We start from the raw sequence: 19,253 nt of genomic DNA, 5'->3' as shown, positions 1-19,253 counted from the left end.
TGTCCCAGCACAGGGACACTCCCGCCACCGCCGCCCTCCGGCCCCGAGGAGGGGCCGCACAAGGGGCCGCTTTCTGCGGGAACAAAGGCACTCTGTGCACGGCCTCCGGTGCCACCCGGCTCCACCGTCCCGGGTCACCCGCCCCGTCACACGGCTCTGGCGTCCCGGTGCCACCGCGCTCTCCCGCCTCACTGGGGCTTTGTTCTCGCGGCGCAGGGAATGAGTGGCTCTGGGGACAAGCATAACAGACCCCCCCCCAAAAAAAAAATACCCAGAGAACCCCAACCTCGGAGCAGCCGCTGGAGGTGCACCCAGTTACGGGCAGAGGTCCAGAAACACGCTGAGTGCATAGAAAAAAAACACAACCAAAAACCCCAAGACTCATCTTTCGCTTACTTTGCGCTTCTCGCTGTGCCGGAGCACGTGGCGCGGCCGGGACATGCGGTGCAGCGGCGGGGCAGGGGTGGCCTCATCCCGGCAGCCGTGCCGGCAAAAAAAGGGGGATATTTTGGTTGCTTTCTCTTTTGCTTTTGGTAAAAGTGGGGCACGCACTCACGTCTGGGGCTCTGCCCTGCGTGGGAACGGCGCACTCTGAGCAGAAGAGGAAACCCAAGCGCGGGAAGCCGAGCTGAGCACAGGGACCGCCGCCACGCCCGAGGGGGCACCCGTGGGGTGCCGGGGGATTGGGAGCCAGGAAGGGCAGCGGAGCCCCGGATCCGGTGTGGGACATCCCGGGTGGGCGATGCTGGGGTGGCTGCTGGCAGCGCTGGCGGCGCTGGCGCAGGGCGGTAAGTGCTCCTGCGGTGCTGCGAGATGAGAGATAACTTCAGAAGACTTTCAATGAATGATTCGGGGACGATAAGACTTGGGGAGCTCCCGGCGAGAGATGGAGATACTCACCCAAAACCACAGGGACGGAGTAAAGACGGTGAATCCCCTCTGGCAGCGGGCAGCAGTTGGGGCGAGTGGCACCAGCCAGCGCTGCCTCACTGGGGAGGGGGAACACAGGGGATTTGGGGTGAAAGTCGCCACCCAAGTCGCGCCAGCTGGGGTGCAGCTGCTCTGATTCCCCATTTGAGCAACACGGCAAGCAGGCAGCAGCCACACCACTGCTCCCTCCATGCACGGGATGGAGTTTGGCATGCGGGAGCCTCCAGCCACTGCCCTGTCCCGCAGGCACCGTCGCAGCCCACGGAGTCTCCTGCTGGAAGAAATGCAACACCCCCAAGCTTTTCCGCTGCTCCTGGCCACCCCTCGGTCCCGCCGGCAGCACCTTCTATACCCTGAACTTCTGGTGAGTTGGGCAGCGCGGCGGGAAGAGGGAACCCAGGGGATGTGTCCCAAATCCCACCTTGTGCCCGCTCCCTCCCCAGCTTTGAGAAACAAAACCTGTGCCGCCACCTTAAGGTGGGCACGGCGACCAGCTATAGACCCCCGCATCGCGAAGTGTACATCTTCGAGAACACCACGGCCTGGGTGGAGGCACGCTGGGGGGACCAGGTCCACAGGACCCCCAACCACACCCTTTACCTCGACAAGGCTGGTGAGTGCCCCCGGGACCTGGCTGGCAGCCAGCACCAGCACTAGGAACAGCCAGACCACCCAAAACCGCCTCATCTTTCCAGTCAAACTGGATCCACTTCCTAGTGGAATGCCCTTCTCCAAGACTGGTGGCCAGCTGAGGGTGAGGGTGCCACAGCCACAGTGCCACGGCATGGAGCAGCCGCCACAGCGGGAGGCTCGCTTCTGGAGGGTGGGAGACAGCAGCTGGACACAGGTAAAAGTGCTGTTTGCTGGAGCTGGCAGCAACTGACAGGACAGTCAGGAGCATCACGACAGCCCAGGGAGTGTGGGGGCCCAGTGATGTCACTGTCCCCCCCCCAAACCCAGCTGTGTCCCATCTGTTTCTCTGTGTTATCAACTCTGCCTTGTCCTCTGGCCATGGGATCCTGCTGCTGCCCATAACAGGATCAGGCCATGATTCTCAGGGATTACACAGACAAAACCCCAGATTATACTAATGACGACAACGGATCAAATCCGGATGCTTGTCCCCAGAGGAGCTCTCAGAGCTGGGGACCCCCCACCCCTTTCAATTGCTGCCAGGAGGGTCCCAGCATTGAGGGGGCCCCCTGGCCACCATGTCCTCTCCATTCCTTTTGGGTCTCCCAGCCCCTAGGATATTTGGGGATCACAGGGCAGCACTGCTGTCCCAGTAAAATACTGGTTTTACTGGGTGGGTGTCTCCATCCCCGGTTGTCTCTGCAGGTGACATGTGAGACTGTGATGGTGACAGGTGAAGATGACTCAGGTTGGTTTGTCCTGTGGGAGTGTTGGGGACAAGCATCTCCCAGGGGTGCTCCCATATCCTGGTGGGGTGCTCTGCCCTGTGCTCCCTGCCCAGCACCCCATGATGGCCAAAAGCTGGGGAAAAGAGGCGTCACCCCCACCTGACCCTGCCACCCCTCTCTAGTGACCTGTGCCCTGGGGGTAAACGGCACCTTCGTGGTCCAGCTCCGGCACAAGCCTCACCACTGGAGCAGCTACTGGAGTGACTGGAGCAGCAACATCTCTGTTCCCGAGGGTGAGGAACAGGAGAGGAGCCTGGTGAGATCCCAACAGCTCTCAAAAACATTGATAGCTCAGTCAGGTTTGCTCCCCCTGCAGAAATCCTGGCGAGCCCAGTGCTGAGCCATCAACTGGGCAAACTGGGGAGAGATGGGCAGCGGGTGCTGAGGCTGAGCTGGCAGGTACAGTGGCGTCCCTGGGGGCCCTCCCGGGTGTCCGCCACCATTTCATGCCCCGAGTCACCCCCTTTTCCTCCCCAGCCAGTCCTCAAGGAGCAAAGGAATGTCACCTACAAGCTGGACGTCCGCATGTTGGCTTGTGGCTGTGCAGAGTCAGATAAGAAGGACACTGTGCTGGGCTGGGAGGTGACAGAGCACAACCTCACCCTCTCCGGGGCTGAATATGAAATCCTGCTGACCGCGGTCAACACCGCGGGGCCGGGGCCAGCGCAGCAGCTCCGTGTGCCGGCAGAGCAGCGCGCAGGTACCCGCCCCTCTAGGAGTGCCGAGCTCCCCCGGCAGCCCTCAGGGCGTTGTTTTTTCCGGCTACCCTGAATATCCCCCGTTTCCTCCCAGATCTCAGCTTCAAGGAGATCAGCGTGGCCGGCAGCACCGTCACTGTGCAGTGGGAAGCTCCGGTCGCTGGCAGCGCCTTCTGCTTCGAGCAGCAGACACCGTCAGAGCCCCCGAAACAGGGCGTCTGCATCCGGCAGGAATTCCCTGCCAACAGCATCCACGTGGAGAGAGGCAGGGAGCGCCCCAAGCCCGCCGCTGTTCCCCCACCCGGGGTCAGAGGGTCTAACCAGCACCCCCGGTTCCTCCTCAGGATCGCTGGCAGCGCCGGGCTGTCACCGCCTCGCCGTGCACGGCTGGGACGAGAAGCGGGGCTGGGCCACCTTCGCCCTGTGGCACCACTACGCCAGCAACGGTGCGTGTGGGAGCTGTGCATCCGCACCTGGTTTCACTCCAGAAGGGGCGTTCCTGAAATAATCCCCCGGTTTTTTGCGCACAGACTCGCTGGCCGTGCCCATCAACATCAGCGCCGCAGACGCCGCCGTTGTCCTCCAGTGGAAACCGTCCCCACGAGCCGCCTGTCCCGGCGCGCTGGCCAAGTACCGCATCTGCCACGCGGCCGAGGGGGACAACGTGACCTGTGAGTGGGACACCTCGATCCCCGTGGGGCAGGAGGAGGGTGCTGCCCGCAGGCAGCTGCCAGCCTGCCCCACACTCGGTTTTGTTTGCCCAGACAGCGAACTGGATGCCACGGCATCAAACTACACCCTCCAAAACCTACAGCCTGGCACAGCCCACAGGGTGGGTGTCTGGGAGGTGACAGAGGACAGCGAGGGGACCTGCAGAGCTTGGTGGCACTTCCAGACCAAGGCGCTGGGTAATGGCTGAGACCCCGCGCTCTCCCCACTCCCCATGGGGTGCTCTCTCCACTGTGTGCTCGCCCTCACCCCAAAACGTCTCCTGTGTCCCTGTTGGGGGCAGGAACGCCACCACCCAGCCATGTCCATCCTCAGGTCCCCAGGGAGCAGCGTGGAGAGGCAACCTGAAGTACCTGGGCATCCCGCTTGGTCTCCCCGTCGCAGCTGCCATCTACTACCTGAGCAAAAGGAGGTGACAGAGCACCCTCGTCCCCAAAGCCGCTCAGGCCACCCCATCACTGCCCACCCCCTCACCAACCACTCCCTTCCCAGGGCTCGCCGCCTCCTCTTCCCACCCCTTCCCAAGCCCGTGGGCACCAAAGCCATCCAGTTCTCTGCCGGCGAGATGAGCCAGGTGAGGTGTAAGGTGCAGGAGGGGCCAGATCCCACAGCCCCAAACGCCCATGCGCAGCCCTGGCACGGGACGTTCCACCCCAAACCCACCCAACCCTTAGGGCCAGCCCCGGACAGGCCTCCTGGAGCCCTCGGAGAGGTTCAACCCAGCCGAGCTGCTGCTGACGGAGCCGGATCCCAGCGAGGAGACGGCTGACACGGGCACACAGACTGCGGTGCCACACCCCGACGTGTCGCAGCCCGGCCCCGCGCTGGAAAAGCCGGCGGCAGCGGTGGTGTCCCCCCCGGGCTATGGGGGGGAGCTGCCCTTCGCCTACCGCAGGCAGGAGATGCTGAGCCCGGTGGGATCTCCACTCTCTGGCAGCGCCAGCTGCACCGGGCACCAACCCGAGGAGGAGGAGGAGGAGGAGGAGGAGGAGGAGGAAGAGGAAGAGGAGGAAGAGGAGGAAGAGGAGGAAGAGGAGGAAGAGGAGGGAAGGCAGGGGCTGCACCAGCCTCTGATCCCCATTGCCCTGCTCATCTCTGACAAACCCATCATCATCAGGGATGAGGAAGGATGGGATCCCTCGCCGGAGAAGTCGGTGCCGTAGCCATGACCAAGGCTGGAGCAGCGGGGATGGACGGCAGGAGGGGGACGGGGGTGTCCCATGGAATGCGGAGTGTCTGTGTGCCATGCTGAGTGCCAGCCCGTGGCTTCACGGTCACACCGGCACTTTCAGGGGGGTTTCTGGTTTCCAGGGCACGGAAGGCGACCCCTCTGGGTGCAGCGTTGCGCCGGGACAGGTTTTGGCCACGCAATTCCCAGCCTCAACCTTTCACCGGCGATAAAACCCGAGCGAAGGCGGCTGCAGAGTCTGGCCAGGACCGAGGGTATTTCCATGCCTGGATTGGGAGGAGAGGCAGAGCTTCATCCCAGCCGGCTGCTACCCCTGGAACAAATATCCTGGCGGGGACACAAAAAGCCCCAGCACCAAACACCTGCAAAAAAAAAAAAAAAAAAAAGTTCAAAAAGAAAGAAAGAAAGGAAAAAAAGAACAACCAGATTTAAAAAATAAACACAAACATTAAAAAGATTAAAATAACTGCACAAAGCAGCAGGGCTGAGATGGTTTTCCTCGCCTGACCCGGGCAGATTACAGCAAGGATTTAGAGCCGAGGTTCAATCCACGGCGCTGTGGAGGACGCAGCCAGGCAGCCGGCCCATGAGGGCCCCCCCAGCCCCTTCCCGTGGGGCCACGCCGCCGTCTCGGGCCTTATCTGGGACAGAATTAGAGATGAAAAGCAATTTGTGGTTTTCTCTGCCTGGCGCGGCGGTGTTTATTTGCTGAGAGGGCAAAAAAGAATCTTAAAAACCAAAAAGCTGCGTGAGGTTAGCAACACGGGGAAATCCAGGTGCACAGCCACGATGTCTCAGCCATTGACACTCGGCCTCCTCGCTGCTGCTCTTGGCTCCACTCACGTTTTGCAAAGTATTTCGCTCAAACTGCGCTCGCAGCAGCGGCACCCGCGGGCGGAAACCGCGGCGATGCCGAGCGGAGACAGCGCTCCAGGGCGGCACCTTCACCCAGACCTCGGCCAGGGACGGCTGCGGTGGGATTTATGGCCCTTCCCCGCGCTCCAGGGATGAGGTGGCTGCCGTGGTGTCGCTCCCAGACACCAGGCTGGGGGTCTCACCCAGCTGGGTTCGTGCAGGACCCCCATCACCGGTGCCGTCCCACCGCCGTCCGGCACCGCGCGTCCAGCCCGGCTCAGCTGCTGGTGGAGCCACGAGGTGGCACCAGCCCCACGTCCCCACGGCAATTCCCAACTTCTTGGCAGAGCAAATCTATCGCTGCCTCCCTGCATGTGAGAGGAGTGTGCGTCGGGAGTGTGTGTCAGGCCCCTGTGCCCGGCAGCTTTGCTCCTCCAGCCCCCCAAATCCCTGGGGATCGACTGGAGGGGGAATATCCGGCATCCTGACACGCAGAAACCCAGCGCAGAGATCAGACTTAGGGAATTTGTTGGGTTTTGGGCGATGCCAGGCTCACTTCAGAGCACACCAGGCACATGTGGAGGAAGTATCTGGTTACGGGCGTGGAGGCACACTCGGGTTTCAGCCCCGGCCCCTGTTTACAGCTGGTTTTTGGGGTCAGAGCGATGATGAGGGAAAGTTCTGAGGGTCACAGCTCAGCACGGTTGGGTAGCAGCAGTAAACACATGGTCCGGCTCGGGGCCAGCGCTGATGCCAGTTAATCATTCCAGCCCATGGAACGAGTTCACAGCAGGACAGCCAGGCCTGGCCGCTGCATTAAAAACACCCTGGGCAGGCAGGGGACATGAGACCCCCCTCACTGCCCCCATGGGGTCACTCCCCAGGGATCCATCCCACCCATGGTGCCACTCACATCCCCCCTGACGCCTTCAGGGATGGCCTTGTCGCCACCGATGGCTCTGTCCCCACCAATGGCCCCGTGCATTTTCCCCCACACCTGTCCCGAGTTGGCCAGTGCTCTGCCAGGAACACTGCGCCATGTGAAGCCCATGGACATGCTGGGGAAAATTAATCAAGCCAGGCTTGCCAATTAGTGTGAGTGAGCAACTCAGGGCTTGCTAATTAGTTTAAATTTCACAGGACTGGTTCCCAAATGAGTCCCCAGGCGCCACGCTGAGCTTGGTGATCCAAGGACAGCCGCTAGGCCAGCTTTTGCAGCCATGATGTGACCTTCCCTACTCCTCTGTCCCAGCACAGCACCCAGACGTGCCACAGGGCATTGGCTATGCCTGGCAAGAGCCACTGCCACCCACAGCCTGAGGACAACTCATTACACCCAGCAGGGGACTCCTTCCAGGACAGCTCTGGGATAAGCAGCCAAAATCCCTCCCAGCAGGGAAGATAAAGGTCAGCCCAGTGCCATTATGATCCCAAAGTCATCCCATGGGGTCCCCTGTTCACACCCAGTGGTGCCAGCACTGCCCACACACCACCGGTGACAATGCCATTTGCTGGCACAAGCGTGGAGCACCCCTGCCCTCAAGGGAAAAACCCCTACTCTCCCTATTCTCACAGGGTCCCAGTGCTGTGTCCCCAAAAGCAAATGGCACTGGGGATGTGCACATGGATTGACCTGGCTCCGCTTGCTCTTGTGGAGTGGAAAATTCAGCACTGCATCCCAAGGAAGCAGGTGGGGCAGCCAGAAGGAGCTGCAGGGAGGTGCCGGCAGCCTGGGGATTTGCTCTTGGCTCCCTGATTTGACAGAATCATTAAGGTTGGAAAAGCCCTCTAAGATCATCGAGCCCAACCACTAATCCAGCACTGCCAAGCCCACCGCTAACCCATGTCCCCAAGTGCCACAGCCACACAGCGTTTGCATCCCTCCAGGGCTGGCAACTCCACCACTGCCCAGGGCAGCCTGTGCCAGTGCTTGACAACCATTTCCATGAAGAAATTTTTCCTGATATCCAACCTAAACCTCCCCTGGTGCGACTTGAAGCCATTTCTTCTTGATTTTGGGGATGTGAGCTCAGAGATAAAACATAAAATAGCGGCTATGGCCCCATCAGTATCAGCTCTTGGGGGGTCCAAGCCCCTGCAGAAGGAAAAGTCCATCCCTGCAGGTCCAGACTGATATTTTCACACCAGATTAAGGTGTTTTGCTCCCAGATTGAGAAGTCTAACCTGCTTCCCGGCCTCGGGGAAACAGCCCTGCAGAGCCACAGCCTGGCTTTAACACGGGCAGAGGAGAAGGTCACAACTCTGCAATCCCCTCCCTCATTCATCCATCCCTTTCCCAGCCCGTTCCCTCATCTGTACATCCCTCACCCAACCCTTTCCCTGCACCCAGCACCGTTTCCTGCTCCCTAAACCCCATCCCAGAGAAGAGCTGATACCAGCAGGAAGTTTGAGCCCAGCCCGACCACCAGCCGTGGCCAGGAGCAGGATTATTTGCTGGGCAAAAAGCCATCGCTGCCACCACCTCCTCAATGCCACCCGCTGCCAGGCAGATTGGGTGACTTAATCCCTAGGCAAACAAACTGATCCCTGGGATTTTTTTTTTATTATTATATTTTAAGCAGAATTCAAGGGCTGCAGACAGCTCATCTCATCCACCCCCCCCAAGCACTGCAAAGCCCCCGTGGGCAGGATACCTGGTGGTTCCTGTGGTAGGAAACCCCTGCAGCTGGGGAACTGGGGCTTTTCCTCCCTAAAAAAAGCTTCTGGGATTCTTAGCGCCCCCCCCCCCCAAAAAAAAAAGCCCCAAGCATTGCTGGTACAGGCATCCCAGCGGGGAAGGGGCTGCAGGGCCCACAGATGGACAGATGGACACGTGGACAGAGAGCCGCCGGCCACAGCTGGGCTCAGCTTGTTTTGAAAGTCACGGGTGTTTCAGCGCCGGCGTTTTGCAACCATTCGGTGTCACAACAACAACAACAACTCGGTTCTACTTCTCAAACAGGCCCCGAGGCCGCCCCGGCTCTTTCCTGCTCACGTCAGCTGCAACAGCCTCACCCGGGCCAGGGCTATTTCCAAACCCAGCCACGGAAAAGGACTTGAAGCAGCAGCGAAAGTGAATATTTCCTATTTTTTCCCCACCAGGAGGGGCTCGGAGCAGCCCTCGGGGTGGCACTGGATGCTCAGATCACTGCAAAACCCCGCCGGGGCGCTGCGAGCCCCAGCATGTCAGCCGGGAGAAATGGTTGAAAACCCATCTTCTCCCTGCCCGGAACGGCCGGGCCGTGGTAGGAGGCATTTTCCTCCCTGCAGTTTGAATGCTCTCGGATGGCTGCGCTCAGGGCCGGCAGCCCCAGGGGCAGCTCAGCCGCTGGCACGGCCGGAGCTTTCCAGGCTTTGGCAGCTGCAAAGCCACAGCTATTGAATTATGGGGTGGTTTGGGGTTGGTTTTTTTTTTGTTTGTTTGGGGATTTTTTTTCTTGTTTTGGTTTTTATTTCAACGGAAACTTTATAATAATAGCAAAAGAAATCATAAACTGAGGGTGTCGGGAGGCGGGCGGCCGCCTCCGTGCCTGAGTATCGGGTGATCAGGAAGGGGAGGACGCTGAGTCCTTATCGGCACACGCGTTCCCTGCCCCCTTGGCAGCGGAGACGGCCGGAGGTTTTGCAGCATAAACATATTTTGCTCAAGCAGGCGGCCAGAGTTGAGCTAAGGACAACTCGATAACCAGAGAGCCCCCCAAAAATCGCCTTTTTGCAGCAGCCTCCCCCATCTGTCTCATCCCAGAGCAAGCCGCCAGGCCGGCTTTGCAGCGATAAATACGGACCAAGAACAACCCCCCTTCTCCCAGATCCGCTCCCAGGGTGTTTACCGGCTCTTTGCAGGCAGATTGACTCTCCCTCATTTTTTCACACGCCAAAACCGCCGGGAAAGCGGAGGGAACCGGCTCGAGCCCCTCCGGGACCGTCCGGGAGCGCCACCGCCGCCCTCCCCACCGGCACTGCCCGGCGCAGCCACCTCCAACCAGCCGGGACCCCCGGGCTATCGCTGCCTCCATCGCTGGGCCGGGATGCGGTGGCATTTACACAGCTGCTCAGCAGGAAAATCCCTCTCCCTGCTCCACATAACCCCTTGCATTTAAATATAACCGCGTTCAGGCTTGCTAATGAGGTTGGGAAATGGGAAGGGGGTTCATTGAAGGCTCCTGGTGATGTGTGGGCATCCCTGCGAGCTGGCTTGGACCAACCTCTCCCCAAACTGAGCTCGGTCTGGGGTTTTCTTTTGTTGAAATCAGCTCAAATTTGCTGCTTCTTGCAGGGTGATAGGGGGAAAAAAAAAGCAGCACAACCAGGTTTCTGAAGACTTTGCGGTTGGGGCGTGGGAGGAGGGATCGGAACCGTAGGGTTTGACAGGGCTGCCCCATCACTCCTGCCCTGGAGCAGGGCTGAGGTGACAGGAGCAGTAAGGGTGACAGCCCCGCACTCCTCGCCTCTCAGCTGGGTCCCCACTGACCCCCAGAGCGGCTCACCAGTGACTGCGGTGCCACTCGCTCCTCCCTGAGCCAAATGCCACACCAACAAGGTTTTGTCTGCGGGGCTCAGGGCGTGCGATGTCACCGTGCCACATCCCCCTGGACGTGGTGGGGACCGCGCACCCACCCGGGGCTGGATGGGGACTTCTCTGCGATTTGTGAAGCGGCGCCTGGGAGTGATGGCAAACCCGGCCGGGGCGTGGAGCGGCGCTGGGAGCAAAGTCCGACATCCCTGGCACAGGGCACGGCCGTGTCACCCGCAGAGTCCAGCCCGTCCCCGCGCGTGGCGTGGGAGCCGTGCCCCGTCCCCGGCTGTCCCCAAGCTCCCTGTTTGTGTGCCAACACATCACGTGCGGCCGCTGGATGATCCGGGAGGGGGGGGATTTTTATTTTTTTATAGTGTTGTTGTTTTTTTTGAACAAAGCCAAAATATTTGCGTCCCCACGGGGACGGCTCCGGGTCACTGGGCATGGAACGCCGCACTGGGGTCCCGGTGGGAGAGGGGACACCCGGCTCCGTGGCGAGGGTCCGGTGCCGGCGGCTCCATCCCTGGCGCGGTCCCCAATGTTTATACATAGACATGTTTGTGCGCGGCACCGGCCCCTTCCTCGCTCCCAAACAACTGGAGAAAAGTCAAAAAGTCATAAAAATTTTCCATTGCCGGAGGAAGGGAGGGAGCGAGGAGTAACTGTGCAAGGGGCCAGGCCGTGCCAACAGCGAGGGACCCCAAATGAGGGGTCAGACCCAAAAAAACAAGGGGTTGGGTTTGATATAGCGAATAAAGGTGGTGGTTTGCTGCAAAGACAACACCGGCAGCACCGGCCACCATCGGGGTTTGTGAGGTGTCCCGGTGATGTCACCATGTTGCTGGCACGATGCTTACAGGGGACTGGACATGTGGCACGTACAACACGGCCATCTGGCTGCTCCAGACCCCGGTTTTTGGCACTAAAAAAATCTGGTTTGGAATAAAGAAACCTGCGGTTTCTCTGCAGTTTTGCCCCGCACCCGGAGGGGCTCGCTGCCCGCACCAGGCAGGGGAAAAGCTGCGATTCCTGTCGAGCCGGCGGGGAAAGCCCCGGCGCAGGGATGCGGGGACTTTGCCTGCGGTTTCCGTGGGCGGGAGCAGCTCCGGCAAACAGGCGGCTGAGTCAGCGGGCGGAGGGCGGCCGCGATGCCGCCCCGGCATGTCGGGGTGCACGGCTGCTTCCCGGAGCCCTGGCACAGCTCTGACGCATGAACGGGAACCTCAGAGTCCCAGATGCCAAAGATGCTGCCAGGGCCAAGCCATGCCGCCCTCAGCCCTGGTGCTTCTGCAGGGCCGGAGGTTGGAGCAAACCCAAAGCAAGGCCTGGTGCTGCTGGGGACTGTAAGTGTCTCCGCGGTGCTCAGGGACCCTGTAACCTGGGGCTGGGCAGGTTGCCGTGTCTCTAAGCCCCCATCAGCACCGACTGCTGCTCTGCAGGGTGCGAGCGCTGCGAGTCCAGCACCCCACCGGCACAAAGATGCTGAATTTGGGCAGTGCCTGAACCCCGACCCCAGCGCACAGACAGAGCGGGGCATCCCCCTTCGGCCAAAATCCAGATTTATCATCACCAACCGTGCCAACAGAGCAGCCCCTGGCGGGTGCCCCTCGGCAGGTTCTGGGGTGAGCTGCACCCCGCAGGGCTCAGCCCAGCTGGGATGGGGGAAGGCAGTGCTTGTTTTGGGAGCTGGACGGGCGCCCGGGCCGGAGGCAGCAGCGGCGCAGCTAATCCCGGCCCTCGCAGGGCTGCGCCCGCCCCGGCACATTCTGTCCCTGCCAGCGCCGGGACGGCCACAAGGTTCGCGTGTCACCCTCCCCGTGGCACGGCCGCGCTGGCCCCCGCCACTGACCCCCAGGCCACAGGACAACAGCCTCAGCTGAAGGCTGTGGCCACCGTGATGGCACCGAGCATCATCCGGGGATGGGGAGAGCCCCCCAAAGTGCTGCAGAAAGGGGCCGCAGGAGCGGGGTGTCCCAGCGCCCTGCAGAGCCCTGAGCTGCAGTGGGGAGGGAGTTCCCAGCACGCCTGCGACCGGGGCAGAGGGGTCCCACAACTTTGGGACTGAAAGGCAAAAATGACAGGACAGAGGAGCAGAGCAGGGGGTGGGGGTGGGTTTCCGTGCCCCTCGCAAGGAGCAGATTCTGCCGAGCGGTCTGGGCAGCATTTTCCAGCGCACGGAGCCAAGAGCTATAAATAATCCCGGCACTGTAATTGCATCACGCGCCTCCTGCCCGGGGTCGGGTCTCGGTGCTGCCGCGGCATCGCCGCGCAGGGCACGGGGCCGTTCCGGCTCAGCGGACCCCCAGGGAGCCCCAAACCCCCCGTGCCCGGGGAAACAGCCCGGGCTGTTCAATCAGGACTTTGGAGCCGGGGCAGATAAACAACGGAAGGTTGGAGGGAGCACCGGCAGCGCTGCCAGCAGTTGTGAAAGCACTGCCTGCAAGGGTCTGCACCGTGCCCCGGCTCCAAATGTCCAGACGAGGTATTTTTAGCCCCTCCAGGATTCAGGAGTGCAGCCCTTTCCTGGCAGGAGCCCCAGCCTGGCCATGCCCCCCCCCCCGCCCTCCCCACCTCTCTGCGCTACTGCCCGACTGTACAAGAAAAACCTGGAGGTGTCTACAAGAGTCCCTGCTGGAGAGATCGCTCCCTCAGGCGCACCGGGAGCGCTGCCCACCGGCGTTGGGTTCCCCGGCCCGGCATGGCCTGTCCCCGTCGCTGGGTGACGTGGTTTCCCAGAAAGACACGGGGTGCCGGGCACTCACCTCCCCCTCCGGCCCGGGGAGTAAACACCCCCTTGTGCAGCCGGGGCAGATGATCCGGGGCTGACCAGCAGCCCCCGGCCATCCCTGCTGCTCAGCACAGAATAGCTCCCTTGTGCCAGGCTGGAGCTGGCTAGGATCAGCCTGGTCACAGGGGTGCATCGCTGTGCTTCCTGTCCCCTTTGATGTCACCAAAAAATCTCCAAGGGGCCACGCAGCACCGGCCCCCGCTGCTGCTGCCAGCGGCAGATCCAGACACGATCCCCCCAAACAAATTCCCTGTGAGGCTGGTTAATCCTCCCCCAGGAAAAATTAATCAGAGCACCGGGGATGCCAAATAAAAACCAGATTTGAATAAAGGTTGCAGGAGCACCAGGTTCTCGCAGGCAAACACAGGGGCAAGTTCTCTCCCATGGCCCAGGGCAGGAGCATGTGCTCTGATGCAGCTGTGGGGCTGAGCAGCTCAGCAAACAAAAAAAATAAATAAGGGGGGGGGAATCACATTCCAGTGACAATATTTTTAAGCAGCACAGTCTGTGGAAGAGAAAATTAAAGCCCTGATTCAAGCCCTGCCTCACATGCACCAAGATTTACCGCACCCAACAGAGATGTGGAGCACAGAAATGCTGCGAAAAACCAAATTCCAGCCCCAGGAAGCAGGTGAAGGAGCCTCCCCTGCTCTTCCCACACAGCAGCAGTTCCCAGCCAGCACAGCATGGGGCTGACCCCAACCCTCCTTGGGACTGGCTGAGCCAGCTCAGGAGTGTCCCAGCTCCCAGCTGGACCTGCTGGGTCCCTGCCAGGCTTCCAGGATGGAGGAGAATGTGTCTGTCCTCCCAGAGCCTGGACACAAATGGGAAGCAAGTGTGGAAAAATACAACAGGTTTGCTTGCAGCCCTGCATGCCAGGTAAGGGGAAAAGTGCCAGAAGTGCACGGATGTGGAGGAGCTGGAGGCTCAAGGGACAATCCTGCTGGGGAGCAGTGCTGGCCGAGTGACCCAGTTAATCCCAGTGCAGGACTGGGCCCAGAGTGGAGCTGGGTACCTGCAGGGCAGTGAACAGAAGGCAGGGAACACTCCCACATCCCAGCAGCCAGAGTATGGCTCCAGACAACGGGAAGCAGGAAGAGGAACAGAAAACTATCCAGGCAACAGTTTGGTTTAAAGAATTTATTTCAGACAAAAAATTCCCCGCCAAAAAGTTGTACAAAAAGAGTAGAGACAAAGAGTGGTCATTACAAAAGTGTCCACAGATAGAAAAGACTCATCTGAGCAACCCCAGCACAGAGCCCAAGGTACGCTGGCTTTGGTTGTGCACGGCCAGGGATTCTCAGTGAGGGAATGCAAAGGTCCTCGGCACCCAAACTCTGCTCAGGTCCCCCTGCAGCGAGCGGGGTCAGCCCCTGGCACACTCTTTGGCTCCTCACAACGTCCAGCTCACCATTCCCACACTGGCTCCCACCCCAGTGAGCACAGGTTGCTGCTGTGTCCTCACCCCACCAGGGCCCCCGAGCCCTCCATGGGCGCAGCATCAAGGACTCCCAGCCCTGAAGGATTCATCCCAACTCCACATCTCCCATCAGCACCTGTGGCTGCCACCAGCCTTGGACTGGGCTTCCCTCTCTCTTCCTTGGCCACCAGCCACAGCTCCAACCCTCTGTGCTGGTACCAGTTTGGGGGCTGGTTTGCTGGTTGTGCAGGGTCGCTGCTGACACTCAGGAACCAGCTTTCCTGTTCTTGGTAAATGGCACCAAAACACTGTCACAGACCATAAATTCATTCCCCAAGTCCTTGTCTCAGTCCTTGGAGGCCTTCAGAGTTTGGTTAAGTGGCTCAATCCATTCCCCCCACAGGCACCCACAGGCTTGTGGCAAAGATTATCAGCAGTGGCTGAGGCCTCTGCTTCATCCAGCCAGAAAAGGACCTTTCACTGCCTTGGGGACCCTACAGTCCTGGTGAGCCACAGGCAAAGGGCTGCACCTGCATTGCCCTGGGGCCCAACCCTGAGCACCGTCCAAACATTCTCCAGTAATCCTGAGAAACGCCTTCAAACTCCCGTTTTCCACACCAGGAGCTGACAGAAATTTTTGGAGCGCGGCACTGCAGGCAAGGGGAGAGCAATCTCGGCTTGTATTCCCTGTTCTAATCCCAAAATCCCAGGTCAGTTATGAACCCTCTGTGTCCTGCCCAGCCACACACAGAGCTGCTCCACACCACCAGCCCCTTGTGTTCTCCTACCCTGCCCGGGGCCACGGCACCGCGCTGGCTCTGGGCCCGTGGGACAATCACGACAGGAGTGGCCAAGGGCGATGAGCCGAGTCGGGGTCTCACATCCCCGTTTCCAGACCAAAGTGCTGTGAGGGTGCAAGCTGCCATCCCAAGGGATTGTCACTCTGTCACACGCAGCCGATGTGCTTCTCTCAGCAGGTCATGCAGCGTGGGCGGATGCTGTCCGACGCGGGGTTTGGATCCACCTGCACAGCCAAGTTGAGAGTCAAAAACCTCCACAGTGGCAGACCCCAACCATCTCCACCAGCCTCCCAGCCCAGAGGGATTAATCACCTCTGAATACAGTGGAGGCGGTCGGAAGCGGAATTCCTGGATGTAGGCGAAGAAGGGACCCTCCAGGATGTCCCCAAGCTCGCTGCGGCATGGAGGAGCCAGGCTCTGCTCGGCCTCTGGGCTGGACACGACTGCTGAGTACTCAGGGGGGGCTGAAGAGAAAGCAGAACCATCAGGGAATAGGAAACATTCTCTATAAATGGGGGACACACACATAAAAGGGCTTCAAACCCATTATTTCCCAAACCCTCCCAGTTCCCTTAGGAAGGAACCCAGGAGATTCACCACCACAACCAAAAAATTAAATTAAAACAAAGCAAAACTGGCCCAGTCGAGAACTTTGAACGTCCTGAGCAGGGGGTTTATCCCAGGGAGAAGGAGATGCTCACCCTCCAGCTGCTCCGGGATGGTGCTGAGCCAGTCCAGGTTGACGCTGTACTGGCTGCTGACACTGGAGGTGCGGCTCCCAAAGGGATGCAGCGGGATGGTCCCGATGACAAGAGGCAGTTCAAGGAGCAGCTTGGATGTCCCAGGAATATCCACACAAACCTGCAGAGACAGAGAGCAGCAGGGAAGCTCAGCTGGTGGTGTTTTCCCAGTCTGAGCTGGGCAGGAGGAAATTCCTGCAGAGCTCACTCACCTTCAGGGAGTATTCCACCTGGATGATGCGGCACTGGAGGATGGACGGCCCCACGGGCGGGATCTTCAGCGCCCGCCCGTGCCACACCTCCCGCTTCCCAGCCGGAATGGGGTCCCCAGTGATGCTGGTCACCACTGACTTCTTCTGCTTCTTGGTGCCGCGGGCGATGAAGGTCTGGGTCTGGATTATGGCTGCCTTGGGCACCACGGCACGGCTCGTGCAATTGTCGATCTCAGCAAAGATGGGGATGACCTCACCTACCAGAACAGACACACATGTTGGAGGAAGGGAGGCAGAGCCCAGTCCTGCCTCGAGGGATTGCTGCACAGGCCCACCGAGGGCTGGCCACGCTGTCTGACAGGGCAGGCACACGGGTTCATCCAGGAGGAGCGTCCCAAGGATGCTGCCCACATCAGGTGCACACACTAAAGCTCTCTGATTTCATGCCAGCTCACAGTCACTCAAACCCCCTCCTCTGGGCTCTACCCCAGGGCCCACCGAGGTTCGAGGGCCCCAGCACCTGGTCTCACCTGGGGTGTAGCCTTTTCGGTCAATCTTGGCAGTCACAGAGACCTGGCCACGGCTGCAGTACCAGGCACGAGCAAGTTTCTCCTTAGCACCTGCCTGGGGAGCCTGGAAAAAGGGAAATATTTAAGCTGTTTAGTAACTAAGGATGAAACTCAAAGCAATCGCCTCCCTGGCACCAAGAACCTGCCGGGGAACATCAGCAACTTCTCAGGTATCTGATGCAAGAAGCTGTTGCAATGCATTAAAGTTTCCAAAAAAAAGAGGCACAGCTGACCTCTGCCCAGCCCAGGTAATGCTGGAGGGCACAAGTTACATGGGGGAAAATATTCCTTCTGGAAACCAGGCCTGCATTGTAATCCTGAAGGGGAGGCAGACACCTTCCCCATGGGCTTCCTGGGTAAGTTTTGGATGTCAGAGCCCCGGGGTGGAGCAGGGGGAGCTCACCAGCAGTGCAGGGGTGTTTATGTCGATGGGTTCAATCACAGTGAACTCCTTCTTTGCTTTCTTCACTGTCGACCAGGGTCTGTGCAGCTTGGCCTTCACCCAGTAGCGCACACTGCCGTGCTTCCCCTCGAAGGAGGTGGCCAGGGTCCTAGGCATGAGCAACAAGCAATTTTAGAAGGGTTTTGCTAAAAAACCCCCCATTTTCATTATGTCCTCTTCCCCCCAAAAATGCCAACTTACTCGGGGAGCTGGAAGGTGAAAGGGAACTCATGCCTTCCTGCCTGCAGGACGGTGGCTTCACCATTGTCTGTGGGCAAAACAGATTGAGGAGGATTAGCTCCCTCCTGCAGCCTCCCCACGAGAGTCACAGAGATGTGCAGCACCCAGCAAGGAGCAGCACGAGGGCACAGCAGTGTTTCTGCCAGGGCTGAGCTGCAGCAGCTGTGACACAGGAGCTGGGCACTGTCTGCATTCCATGTGTCTGCAGACACGCACACGACCCAGGGGCACCTCCTTGGAGAGCCGGGCAGCTTCCCCAGGTGGGCTCTGCTCCACAGCTTTGGTGCAAGAGCCCAAGATGCCCAGCTGGAGGGAGAGTGGCCAGCCAAGCCCCCGTGCCCCTCGAGATTTTGCACCCCAGGGTTGGCAGGGACCTCTGGGGATCATTTAGGCCAGTCCCTTCCTCCTGCTCAAAACAAGCTCCTGAAACTCCAGTTTTCCAGCACTGCTTCCCTACCACAAATAGCTCTGAGAAAAGGGGGAGTCTTGCGGGAAGCCGTCCCTAACCGAGGTGCCCCGCACAGCAGCAGAGTCCAGCTGGGCACCCCAAGATTTCGGGGTGCACCCAGAACGTGAGGTGTCTGCAGGGACCTACACAGCCCGTCCCCAGAGCGCTCAGACCCTAAGGCACCCCAGGCACCCAGATTTCAGCTTGTTGGCGTGTCATGCACTCAGCAGCCAAGCTGTCCCTGGCACTCAGATTTCTGCAGTTTCGGGGTGCCACGCATCCAGCATCGGCGGTTGCCTCAGGCACCCAGATTTCAGCCGGCTGGGGTGTCTGGAGCACCCAACAGGCGGGGTGTCCAGGCTGCCCCACACCCCCGTTGTTTCAGCCCCCCTGTGCCCCCACGCTCCCGCTGTCGCCGCCGACCGCGGGGTGCCGCACCCAGGCGGTGCCCCTTGGGCCGGGGATGCCGTACCTGGGGGTGCCATCAGCGTGTCGCGGTGGCTCAGAAACTCCACCTGGTCGCTGTAGCTCTGAGTGTAGGCGGTGCTGGAGCCGGCGCTGCGGGACTCGGTCCAGTGGACGCGGGCAGCGCCCATCGCCCGCAGCCGCAGCGCCCCGAGCCGCGCCGCCGCCGCCAGCTCCAGCACCACGCAGCCCGACACCGCCTGCCCGGGGCTGAAAGCGGCCGGGCCATCCCGCTCCGCGCCCTCCAGCACGATCGAGAAGCGTTTGAGACGGTCGAAAATCATGGCGCGGCTCAGCCCCAACCGGCGCGATGCGGCTCAACCCGGCCCGGCGCGGCTCGACCCCGCTTTAAGCGCCCGGCGCGGCCGGGGGCGGCCCCGGCGGGGCGGGACGGGCCGGGACGGGGCGGCCCCGCCGGGCCCTGCAAAACAAGGCAGGGAGCATGTGCAGATCGGCCCCTCCGCACGGACCCCGGGGGGGTTGGAGTGTGGGGTGCCGCGTTCAGCCCCAGTGGGACTCCTCAGAGCCTTCCCGGTGCCGCACCGGGACATCGCCGCGGGAACGTGTGCTGGGCACGGGGCTGAGCGCTGCCAGTGCTCGGGTGGTGACCCCCTGTCTGCTGCCGGGTGGCTCAGTGCCCCCCCAAGACTCCCTGCAGCTCTCGTCCTTGACCCCCAAGCCTTCTCTAGCTTCTGTCCTTGCCCCACAAATTTCCCTTCCAGCTGCATCCTCGCCCCCCAAATTTCCCCTCCGGCTCCATCCTTGCCCCCCAGAACTCCCTTCCTGCTCCT

At 60.6% G+C, this 19,253-nt stretch overlaps 2 protein-coding genes across 6 annotated transcripts in view; one reads left to right on the top strand and one right to left on the bottom strand.

Annotated features, from left to right (window-relative positions):
• The first annotated feature begins 306 nt into the window (after nt 1–306).
• Nucleotides 307–5,411, top strand: IL12RB1 (interleukin 12 receptor subunit beta 1). Of its 4 annotated transcripts, XM_042044741.1 has the most exons (13): nt 307–788; nt 1,177–1,294; nt 1,374–1,543; nt 1,626–1,777; nt 2,269–2,311; nt 2,474–2,584; nt 2,668–3,051; nt 3,144–3,314; nt 3,394–3,495; nt 3,580–3,957; nt 4,094–4,190; nt 4,271–4,352; nt 4,453–5,411. In XM_042044741.1, the coding sequence occupies exons 1-13, from the start codon at nt 743–745 to the stop codon at nt 4,939–4,941; spliced, it is 2,343 nt and encodes a 780-aa protein (XP_041900675.1). In that variant the 5' UTR covers nt 307–742; the 3' UTR covers nt 4,942–5,411. The 4 variants fall into 4 exon arrangements, with proteins under 4 accessions (XP_041900675.1, XP_041900438.1, XP_041900527.1 ...); XM_042044593.1 differs by having other exon boundaries at nt 309–1,777; nt 2,668–2,750; nt 2,829–3,051; nt 4,453–5,406; XM_042044660.1 differs by having other exon boundaries at nt 309–1,777; nt 3,580–3,720; nt 3,814–3,957; nt 4,453–5,406.
• Nucleotides 5,412–14,251: 8,840 nt separating this feature from the next.
• Nucleotides 14,252–19,253, bottom strand: part of ARRDC2 (arrestin domain containing 2) — a 10,179-nt gene continuing 5,177 nt past the window's right edge. Inside the window, exons 1-8 of one of the 2 annotated variants that reach the window (XM_042044321.1) lie at nt 18,470–18,848; nt 17,511–17,577; nt 17,271–17,418; nt 16,829–16,931; nt 16,299–16,555; nt 16,048–16,207; nt 15,659–15,810; nt 14,252–15,570 (exon numbers count right to left, since the gene is read on the bottom strand). In XM_042044321.1, coding sequence (XP_041900255.1) covers nt 15,517–15,570; nt 15,659–15,810; nt 16,048–16,207; nt 16,299–16,555; nt 16,829–16,931; nt 17,271–17,418; nt 17,511–17,577; nt 18,470–18,746 — 1,218 coding nt within the window. In that variant the 5' untranslated portion in view covers nt 18,747–18,848 and the 3' untranslated portion in view covers nt 14,252–15,516. Of the gene's footprint in view, nt 15,571–15,658; nt 15,811–16,047; nt 16,208–16,298; nt 16,556–16,828; nt 16,932–17,270; nt 17,419–17,510; nt 17,578–18,469; nt 18,849–19,253 lie in introns of those variants that run through there. The other variant, XM_042044392.1, reaches the window with a different exon arrangement.

The sequence above is a fragment of the Corvus kubaryi genome, unplaced genomic scaffold (genome assembly GCF_017639235.1).
Source record: "Corvus kubaryi isolate FWS band 111438036 unplaced genomic scaffold, C.kubaryi_AGA036_p1.0 121, whole genome shotgun sequence".
Lineage (NCBI taxonomy): Eukaryota > Metazoa > Chordata > Aves > Passeriformes > Corvidae > Corvus > Corvus kubaryi.
The sequence above is the reverse complement of the archived record's forward strand: the minus strand, read 5'-3'. Positions and strand labels throughout refer to the sequence as shown.

Excerpts from the sequence above, each read along its gene's own strand:
- IL12RB1 (XM_042044504.1), top strand. The coding sequence starts at position 1,121 with ATGCACGGGATGGAGTTTGGCATGCGGGAGCCTCCAGCCACTGCCCTG. Across the intron at positions 2,312-2,473 it reads GACAGGTGAAGATGACTCAG|TGACCTGTGCCCTGGGGGTA; the intron begins GTTGGTTTGTCC and ends ACCCCTCTCTAG. Across the intron at positions 4,353-4,452 it reads CTGCCGGCGAGATGAGCCAG|GGCCAGCCCCGGACAGGCCT; the intron begins GTGAGGTGTAAG and ends CCCAACCCTTAG.